Source organism: Corvus kubaryi, unplaced genomic scaffold, assembly GCF_017639235.1.
Source record: "Corvus kubaryi isolate FWS band 111438036 unplaced genomic scaffold, C.kubaryi_AGA036_p1.0 37398, whole genome shotgun sequence".
Lineage (NCBI taxonomy): Eukaryota > Metazoa > Chordata > Aves > Passeriformes > Corvidae > Corvus > Corvus kubaryi.
In genome coordinates this window covers 40556186-40566721 of record NW_024581137.1, presented here as the reverse complement: position 1 = coordinate 40566721, position 10536 = coordinate 40556186, and the positions used below count along the sequence as shown (strand labels likewise).

Here is a 10536-nt window from a genome sequence, read left to right as displayed (position 1 = left end):
TACCCAGGCTTTGTTTTCTCATGGGTCTGTTACCCAACACCAGAGCTTGTTTTTCTAAAACTCTGTCCATGAAAATCAAGGTCACTCAAGGCTTGGGATTTAAGCAACTTCTTCCAACTTTTGTTGTAGCACGGAACGAACATTTCCTTTAAGTAAGATTAATAATTTGCCTGCTAGCAAAATATATTTTCATTCCTGGGCAGTTTTGAGCTGTAGCTCAACAGTGCTTTTGCACCATAACTTTGTGTTAGTCCTAGAGGGTCTGTGCTGTAGGTTCTATACTCTGACTTGCACTTAACTGTGTCAGATCTGAGCCTACTTTGAGGGTCTTTGCTCGTCTCTGCTGATGGGATGGGCAGAACACTGTGGAAAGGAGCGTTTGGAGCAGATGAGACAGGGAGGGCAATCTTCCCTTACTGCTGAGGATCCAGTCCCAGTGCCAAGCTGAAGGATCCTGGCAACCATACACAAGTGAGGCAGTAGAATATGGCTGAGATGCCGTGAAGGTTAATAGTGCTCACATTTAGGCTGTGTAGTTCTAGAGGAAAGACCAGATGCTGGTCTGCAGTGTCCTTTTGTAAATGTAGATGTTTGGACTGCATTACTCTCAACCTTATAGTTCTCAGTGCTTGAATTTTTAAAAAAATTAATTCTTAAAAAAAAAAAAAAGATGTTTCAGGAACAATTTTGCAATGTGACCTCTTTATGAGATGACAGGGCCTGAAAACAACAGGAACACTGAAGAGTTCTCCTTTAGGTGGACCCAACAGTAAGATTTTAGTGCAGCTTATGAAAAACAGGCATCAGAAAACTGGTCATTAAATGTCACACAGTGCTACTGCTGAATGAGTTGCTCCTGCTAACACAGCTTGAATGGATAAAGTTGATAAAAGCAGGATTTCAGATGATGTAGGCTGTCCAGAATTAGTTGGCTTCTCTAAGCCATAAGGTTTGTTGTCATTCAGTGAAGTGGAGTTTTGATGAAAAATCTGAATGCTGCACCTTTAGTCTGTGCTGCTTTTGTGACTCTGAGCCCAGAGCAGTTCCCAACACAGAAGGAGAGCTCAGCAACTTGGCTGCCAGGGACCTGCAGAGGGGCTTGGGCTGCTTTGGCATCCAAGGCATTCCACAGGGACAGCCCTGTGGGCTTTACTGGACTGGCGCCAAATCAGCCACAGACCATCATCTTTGATGTCAGGACCTGCAAAGTCATTGAAACAAGATTGGTTTTGACTGCATCTGGCCCTCATGTGAACTTGGCTTTGATGTGGTCTCTTTCTTTAAAGGGCTGGTGAACTGAATTTTTGTTTGGATGTCAGAACTGGCCTTTTCATTATTTCCTTGCTGCTTCTTGTTGGTCCACCAGGACTGTGGTACTGTAAACCACCCCTTGCAGTCTTGGGCTTCTGGCACCAATCTCTTGACAATTCTATTTCTAACTTTGTCCCTTTCACACTTCTCTTAGCAGGAGACAGGTACCAGAGTATAGGCAGTCCCTTCCTAATAAAAGAAATATACAAGGAAAGGCGGGACTTAGCACTTTCACTTATTGACTTATATTGCCTGAGTGGTTTTAGCTTTGGCTTAGGTCCACAAATAAAGCAGCAGTCCATGGCTCCAGGAGCAGTGGCACTCAGGATTCCCTGGAGACCTTGTGCCAGGGGCAGGTGTAGATTGGGCTTTTCTTCCCCTACCTCCAGCTCTGGCAGTACCAAGTGTAACTTTGGGGCCCGGCCTTCCGTGATTTGTAGTCTCCCTTCTCAGTACTGATCAACAGCCAGTGCTCAAGCACTGACAGCTCCTGAGCTCTGGACCTTGTACACATTTAATCAGTAGAAATGCTGAAGTCTCCTGGATCTCTTCCTCAAAGAATAAAACACTCATCAACCACCCTCAAAATGTCAGGAGGTTTTTCTAGTCCTGGGGAGGGTGGGAGCAACTGATGCCCCTTTGCTGTGCCAGGTGATGTTTCACATTTCCCTACAGCTTGTTCATTTACCAGTCTTCTTTCAGGATTCCAGTTTTCCCCACTGGAAAATAAAACAAAAACATTAAGTACTTGGGCCTTGAGCAGATGGAACAACATTCAAATGGCACAGCCCACAGCAACACCATCTTCCTGCTCCTTGTCCCAGAAGCTGCTCTGAGCCTCAGACTGCCCCTGACTAGAGAGGAGCTAAAAATTGTGAGGAAGCCATAAATGCATCTCTTGTCTGTCAACCCCTGACTAGCACAAGCCTCACATTTTATCTTCAAGTGACTGTACAGGAAGGGTCAAGTTCTCTTTGCTTCCTGGGAAATAAAAAACCAGTATTTAGCTATTTATCAATCTTCCCATGGACAATAAGCAAAATTCATGGAAAAAACCACTGTGCTGGTTTTACAGAAAGTACAGTGCAAAGGTTACAGCAACAACCTCACTCCCCTCACCCAGGCAGGTGCAGATAAGAAACCATCCCCTCCCCACCAAGCTCCTGCCAAGTTCCATCGGAACAAACTGGAGCCGTTGGACAACAGCCACTGCTCCTGTGATTCCAGTCATTCCTCTCTGAAGGGTGAAAGCAAAAAACTGGCACCAGACCCAGGGCTGCAATGGGCATTTCTGTCCAGTAAGTGGAAATATTCCTGGACAGTTTTTCAGCTACATCAGTGTCTCCTGAAAGGAAAAATTTACATGAAAAGTATTTTTTGAAACTTCTTGTAATCAAATTTAGTAGCCATGTGCAAATCAAATCCTTCCTGTCGTGTGATGCTAATAAAAATATTCCATTCCTCTACAAGACTCACATTCACACAAGCCGTATACAATGATAAACATTATTAAAGTTTATTAACAAAAGCTTTGTACATATCTTTTCATACACTTGGAATTTTACATCTAGTCAAAATAACAGCACATTTCCATCTTACCTTTTGTACAAATTGTTACAGAATATCCACCAGTGGGGCGAGTAAGTAAAATAAACCACTGGTTTACTTTTGTAAAGTATCTACAAAAGTGATTTGTGACATTTTTAAAAAATTCCCCAGAACGTATAAAAATAAATTATTTTTACTTTTTCAATTAAATCTACTAATTAGAAATATTACAAATCAAAATATCAATGTTTTCTTATGAATTCTTCACAATACAAAACAGATTCACAAAACTTTATTTACAGAAATGAGGTAAGAACTGTGCAATGTTTAACTAAGAAACATATTGCAGAATTAACATGTTCTTCCAAATAAGTACACAGTGGAGGTCTAATTACAGCTGGGTCTTTTCCGCTAATAATTCCCACCTCACTCTTGATTAGTGGTCATTACCCCCATTTAAACTGTCCTTCACCACCCTGCATAGACTCGCCACGAGATCAGCAACTGCCGGAAGTGTTGTAACACAAGTTCACCCGTTTCAACCACTGGGAAATTTTAGTGGGAAATGGTAACTCACTTTTTTGGTAATTTATTAGTGAAAAGTGACCCAGGTAACAATCTGCCTGAGCTCTCTACAGTGGTATAAACACCTCTAGGAAAGGCAGAACAAGGCTGCTGGTGCAAGACAGAATATTCCCGCTGCTAACAAGGACACATCTAGTGCATGATCAGCTGTTTGCAGCCATTTCAACGAAATGGAGGTAGCAACAGGCACTTGGTTTAGGCCAAACACTACACAAACTTCTTCCAGTGTGGCCTTCTCATCTGGTAAGAAAACTTTGTCACTGGAACCAAACAGGTTCCTTTAAAAACCTCAGAACTCTAAAACCTACACCAAAATTCATAAACTTTGGATTCCATACCATAATTCTTACTCAAGAAAAACTCCCAACTATACAACAATAGAAATTTAAAGGAATAAAAAGTTCAGAAGTAAATTCCCTTATGAGTCAGGTTTCAAAACAGGTGTGTAAAAAAAGAAACGATGAACAGCAAGTCCCAGCCGCCATTAGAATGTCAGTCTAAAAGGATCTATTAAAACTGCAGCAGCAGATCAGACGGGCTGGGGTTGGGCTGGTAAAACTACTGCTCTGAAACCAAAGCAATGCATCACTGCAGACAGTTTACAGCCTTTAAATCCATGAGATTAGGACTGAAGAGTCAAGTGTGTGTTCTTCCGTGGTTGAATTTGTACCTAGTACCATCATATTGACAAAATAATTATGATTTGCAGAGTTTCATCTACTTCACAGTCTGAGACATTAAAAAGTACATCCATTTTAGTGCAACAAGAAAGCAAATGAAAGCCTACCAAAAATATCCTTATGAAAATTATTAACCTCTTGCTGTGCAGTAAGAGTTCCTTGTTGCTCTTTTTCAATCTGCAGAAAGGGAACCCGCGGTTTGCAGCCACATGAAGTGCTATAACAGCAGGACGTGCAGGGCTCAAGTGTCATTCAAATGTCAACTCTTCTCTGACGCAACTGGTCCAGTTTTATCATTGAGCCTCTGTGTAAGAGAAAATACTTCTAAAAATCAGATTATAACATACAGAGCTAAGTAAAATTCAATTCATAAATATGACAAAGCAGTTGAGGTACATTCACCACAGCCATATAAATAGTAACTTCTGCACTGTAAAAAATAACCATGTACTGTAGAATAAAAAGTGGGAAAGGAAAGAATAATTAAAGGAGTAGTCCTGTATTGAAGCAACTAATGCTAAGGTCATGACAGCCAGCATTAGAAAACACCAACTCTGCTTCTACTGTCGTTCCAACAAGAGTGGCTGTTCCTGGCTGTGGGTCTCTCTAGAACTGCAAGATGGTCAAGAGAAACACCAGGTAACCTCTGCTACATCTGCCTACTGGAGAGGGCTGAAATCTACAGTTCCCCATCACAACAAATACCATTTCCAACTTGCCCCATCACAATTCTTTCTTTCATATATTGCTACAAAGACATTTCCTGCAAGTATTGAACAGGACTGAGCAAAAATCTCATCTCATTCACTGAGCATTCAGAAATGCCTGAAAACCTGTTTCAACTGCAAATGAGATTAAAACAGTTGAACTCTGGCAAATAGAGAATTTGTTAAAAACAGTTCAACAATCTATGCAACCTGTCTCAATTCTAGTCTTTAAAAAAAAATAAATTTCAAAAGAAATTTTTGTAAGGGCTTTGTTTGAAAGATGTTCTTTCTTGAAATTATCTACAGCTAACTGTTAACATAAAAACTGTAATGGCATACTTGTAAAAAAATACACTGCACTGTACAGACCTAGTAATGGCCATTTAAAAAAATCAAAGTAAGATCACGTAGAATATTTTGCTTGGATGTACACCAAATATAGGGTCTCAATTCCATTCAATACTAGTGTTTGGAAAATGAGGGGAGATAAGTTTTAAACATATGAGAACAAACTGTGAACATTTCTGAATGAAGGCAAGTCCTGGAGCCAACTCCTGTGCCAACACGTTTGCTGTGACAGTGACCCAGAGAACAGGATCCGACTGCAGCGACCGTTCGCAGCCGCAACGTCACAACTGCCCAAACCCCAAGGTGACAGTGACCCTGCACAAAGATGAACAAAACTAAGTGCTCGTAATTTTGAATGGAAGGGAGCTGTTTCCAGGAAAAACTGTCTTGAAAATTCATCATTTATGTGGTTTTTATCTCACCTACTTCCTGGAAGTACCACTGAAGCCCAGCCCGAGTCCTCCACCACAGTGCTCCTCAAGTAGCACAAGGATTTGGGATTGGGGAACAGAGAGGGGACTCATAACTAGCCCAAACTCTCCCCACCTGCTCTTGCAGACAAGCTTCCCTTTCTTCTCTACCACTACCACTTGCTGTCTTCTCCAAGGAATGATGAAACTTTATGTCTTCCTGCTCTATTCATCCTCTGTTTTTCCAAGTTTCATATGCTCCTTCCTTTATCCTCTCATCTTAATTGTATGACCCTTAGAGAATGAAGCCTATTCTTTGACTTGTTGAAGAAAATTCCTCTGTCTTGGGGACGGAGATTATGGGCAAATACTAAATATAATGGAACATCTTTGCCAGAAAAATGTGTCTTGTTTCTTTATCTGTCTAGGAAAGGTTTTATTACTCTACAAAGCAGAAGAGCCGCTCAGCCTCCCAATGTGCAGCCTCCTTTTCCCAGGCCAGAACCAAGAGGCACAAAGTCCATTCTCCTAACACAAGTTCCACCTTCCCAGCAATGGGATCCTCACCTCTCAAGTCATCAACTGATCCCCACAGCACCACAGGGCCTGAGGCCTGACCAAGGCAAACTCGCCAGTAAGGTGGTAAAAGGAATGACCCACAAAGAGTGGACACAGTGCTGGGGAAGAAGCAGGGTGAGGAGGACTAGGGCTGCAGTTGTAATTACAAGAGGAATGCAAGGGTCACACTGGACTGGTGTCCTGATCCAGGGAAGCAGGAGTGTGCAGCAGACATTTTGGTGTGACTACCAATTCGCAGAGTTCTAAGCCTCATTTAAGTGCAGCCCAAGGCTCAAGAAAAATAAAAAAAAGAAAGACAAAAAATCCACCATCTTTGATTTGTGAGTACAGGTACATTACCTGCTTATCTTTTAGTTACCTCCTGGAGGTAGTGCATTGAAAGTGAGGTGAGAAGTATACTTACTGTCACTTTCTGAGCTGCATTATCTCCATGAATTGTAAGGAATGGGTTGGTAGCAGCTGCATTAAGTGGTGAGGCCTGTGTGCCTGAAAGTAAGTTGTTTATGGGTATCTGTGCTCCTCCAGTAATCTGCAATTGCTGTACTTCAGATTGATGGTGTTGGTGATGGTGATGTTGTTGCTGTACTAATTGATACAAAAGGGCCTGATGTTGTTCCTTGAGTAATATGAGGAGAGGGAGGAGGAAGAAAAAAAAGATCAATAATTAGTTGCTGAAAAATAGCTCCTCCCTGGGTTCCTGTTTATCCAGCTCTTCAGTCAGTGCAACCCTTACACTAATCCCAGCTAATTTAGGTTACACTAATGAAGTTCCATGAGACTGTGGGAAAGGAAAGAAAGTTCCTGTCAGACTTCCTGAAATCAGTAGCTCAGCAGAAATTCAGCTAAGCCTGATGGCTTAAACAGGCCTCTGCCAAAACAAACATACCTGAGACAACCATGTATTAAACCAACACAATTAACAATACAAATAGTTAAACCAGTTACCTAATGGCCTATATGAATACTGCAAGCAGAGCAAAGACAGCTCATGAGATGATATCCAAAAATCTTTTGCTAGTGTTCTAGTGGAATCAGAGATAGCTCAAAATACTGTTAGAATCCACTCATGGTCCCAAACTCTGCTGCCCACAGCTGATGCTGAGAGAGACAAGCCTCCACATCCACACAGGACAAAATGGAACTGAAAGCACTAGGGAATGATTCTTGTAGCCATACACGCACCCCAGTAATATCCTACCATTTTACATGACTATCATCCAAAAAAGACTGAAGCAACTGAAAGACTAAAATATTATCAAAGCCTTTAATGTCAAGTTAAATGCATTACTATTATTTATATTAAGCTGAGGAGTTTATCCATGCCTTAGAATACAATAGAGGAATAAATCATAATTAACTGAAAAACTTACTGATGTGAGTTGCTGGGTACTTAGTAATTGCTGGAATTGCTGGTGCTGTTGATGAAGCAACAGTTGTCTCTGTTGGTCAGAAAGCAATCCTAGTCCCGAGGCACTGTAGGGTTTGACAGGGTAATACTGTGGTTTATATGGAAGTATGGAAACTTTTTACTCCAACTTTCCATTAAAGAAAAGATTTACACAGACAGACACTATTTAGCATTTGATTTCATACTGCAAATACTGTCTGACTGTCCAGTTGGGATTCCTGACACCACCCCCAAATGTCATTTATGCTGAGAAACAGCAACATCTTGCCTGTAACACGTCTACTCCCTCCATGTTATTTGAAACTCAGATAATAATTACCAATTATAAAGCTTTTTTCAAATGCTTTATACAGAAAGGCCAGATTTTATATTACAAGACAGCTCTTCCCAACCTTTAACACTTAGTTACCAAGCATTTACTTTGCCTTGGTTTCCTTCTAATTCCCATCTTCCGTGTCATTCAAACCACTCATATTGCCCACACCTTGTCTGTAATTTCGCAAACACCTTCAGCCTTGCAGGGAGCCAAGGGATGCTGCCATGGAATGAAGCTGCCTCTGCTTTTGCCAACTATTTGCTCCCAGTCCCTGTTTTCATGCCTACATAAAATTGTCTGCAAATATTTAGGAAATTGGGCAAGGAATAGATCCAGCTGACATCTAGGCTGTAAATAAAGGGTTTCTTCAGCTATACCAGTTTACTGCAAGACCAACGGCATGAACAAGGGTGTGTTGGGAATAGAAGACCAGGAAGACAGCTGGATTTACTCTTTCAGTAGAGTGTTGGCTTTTACTAGTTTAAAACACCCATTAAAATATTAAAGTGTAGTTTCATGATAGGTTTATCCTGCTGTTGAAAAATTAGGTACTTCCCTTTCAGCTGTACACTTCTGTCCCCTCCCCTCGTATCGGGTCTTGCAGCACAGTGGGCTGCAACCTGTGGGAACTGAGCTGAAACTTAAACCAATACAAAACACACTGACAGATTCTCTATTAATGTAGATGAGGTCACGGTGTGATGCAGAAGTTCTAGTAAGAAGGTGTGCATAGGATGACAGGATTGCTTGTTGGGATTGGTAGTAAGGAATTATTCACTTAAATAAGTCACAAATCCACACCATTAGGCTACAATCAGGTGGTTCCTCAGGACATAACATTTATCTTGCATTTTTACAGCAGCCAGCAAACTGTAGCCCAACTCTGCTGTAATTTGACTTGTAACCAGCCAATATGAAAATACCCAAAGCCCCATGATTCTCTCCTACTGGGACAGGGCAAGCCACATACAAACTTTGTCTCATACTTTGTTGCATGGTCTCAGCACTATGGGACACACCTGACAGGCTGCACTTATTATTTCCTAAGGGGAAAGGGAAGCCTATGTCAATGGAAAGTTTATGGAATCCACCCAAGGCTACTGAGGGACCTGATGGAAATGCTCACAGAGACACTTTCAACCATTTTCCAGCAACCCTGGCTGACCGGGATCTCAAGATTCCAGCTGATGACCAGGCAGCAAATGTGATGCCTGTCTAGAAGAAGGGCTGGAAGGAGGATCTGGGCATGAGGCCTTGTCAGTCTGACCTTGGTGCCAGGGAAGGTCATGGAGCAGATCCTCTTGAGTGCCACGACATGGCACATGCAGGATAACCAGGGCATGGGGCCCAGCCAGCCGGGTTTGTGAAAGGCAGGTCCTACTTGATTGACCTGATCTCCTGTGACAAGGTGATCTGTTTGGTGGGTGAGGGAAAGGCTGAGAATGCATCTACCTGGACTTAGGTAAAGCCTTTCACACTATTTCCTACAGTATTCTGACTAATATTACCATTATTTCCTTCTTCTCCTTTGACCTCACTTTTTCTGTAGTCTTCTATACTGGCATGAATCTTCTCCACTGTTTTTGTTGGGGTTTTTTTTTTCATTCTTTTATCCCATTCTTTCTTTTTTCCCAGATCATGTTTTACCTTTGCACTTCTTTTTTCTGCTGTTGTTCTCCCTTCTCTTTAATCGCTCTGCCTGCCTCTCTTGCTCTGCATTGGCACTTGAAAGAAAATACCCTCAGTCAGCAGCTGAGATCTCAATGTCTAGAAACAAAACCGAACTGCAGAGGACAAAATGCTGCAGCTCCCAAGCTTCCCAGAAGAGACAGTTCACTGGATTCCACCACAGGGCTTTCTCTAAACCAGATCAGCTTGGAATGTAAATTTAATCCTTTTTAGCTTCTCATTAAAAGGTACATGATCAGTCTGAAACTCTCCATCCTATAGTCTTCTCTGGTTGCGAGAATGTAAAGAAACAATCCTATCTCTTTCCTCAAATCACTTAATCTCCCAGTTGCTGGCAATCTGTATTAAGCCATCTTTTTTCCCAGAAAAGGATCAAGTATTTTTCTCTGCCGAATGAATGTGGGTTCTTTTACCTACGACTTGAAACTCTCTCCAACAACAGTGTGCAAATCAGTCTTTTCTCACCTCCCTGTGTCCCACAGTTAAAGGGTTCATATGAATATGGACAATATGCATAAAGAAGTCTTCCTGCATTGGTGAACACTGCCTATTTTTCACATTAAGCTGTTGGAACAGATTCTGAAGCTTGGGAAGTTACTGTAACAAGCAACTTACAGGAACACCTGGCAAGCCTTTTAAAATTACAGAACAATACCCTGAAGTTAGAAAGCAGGGCTGAGTTCTCAGGTGGCTTTCCAACATGTTGCCAGTACTGATTTAAACCACCTCCAAACTTGACCCTCACCACACAATCTAACCAGGGTCACCACAGCACCAAACCTTCAGGCCCGCCTGTGCTTGGTACCATTCAACCTTCCCACTAGAGCAGTTCAAAGAGCAGGGATACTCTGGGAAATTTAACATTAAAGAAACAGACAACTAGTTGCCACCGAAGCAGCATCAAACTCAAGCCTGGCAGGTGGCCCATAAAGTTCCAGAACCAATAATTTCAACC

At 41.9% G+C, this 10536-nt stretch overlaps 1 protein-coding gene across 6 annotated transcripts in view; it reads right to left on the bottom strand.

The window, feature by feature from the left end:
- Positions 1-2803: 2803 nt before the first annotated feature.
- Positions 2804-10536, bottom strand: part of MLLT10 (MLLT10 histone lysine methyltransferase DOT1L cofactor) — a 128722-nt gene continuing 120989 nt past the window's right edge. For 3 of the 6 annotated variants that reach the window (XM_042043637.1, XM_042043634.1, XM_042043640.1), the window contains 3 exons: positions 7539-7641; positions 6572-6784; positions 2804-4445 (listed from right to left, as the gene is read on the bottom strand). In XM_042043637.1, the coding sequence (XP_041899571.1) occupies positions 4377-4445; positions 6572-6784; positions 7539-7641 (385 nt within the window). In that variant the 3' untranslated portion in view covers positions 2804-4376. Of the gene's footprint in view, positions 4446-6571; positions 6785-7538; positions 7642-9539; positions 9617-10536 lie in introns of those variants that run through there. The other 3 variants (XM_042043636.1, XM_042043638.1, XM_042043639.1) reach the window with 3 other exon arrangements.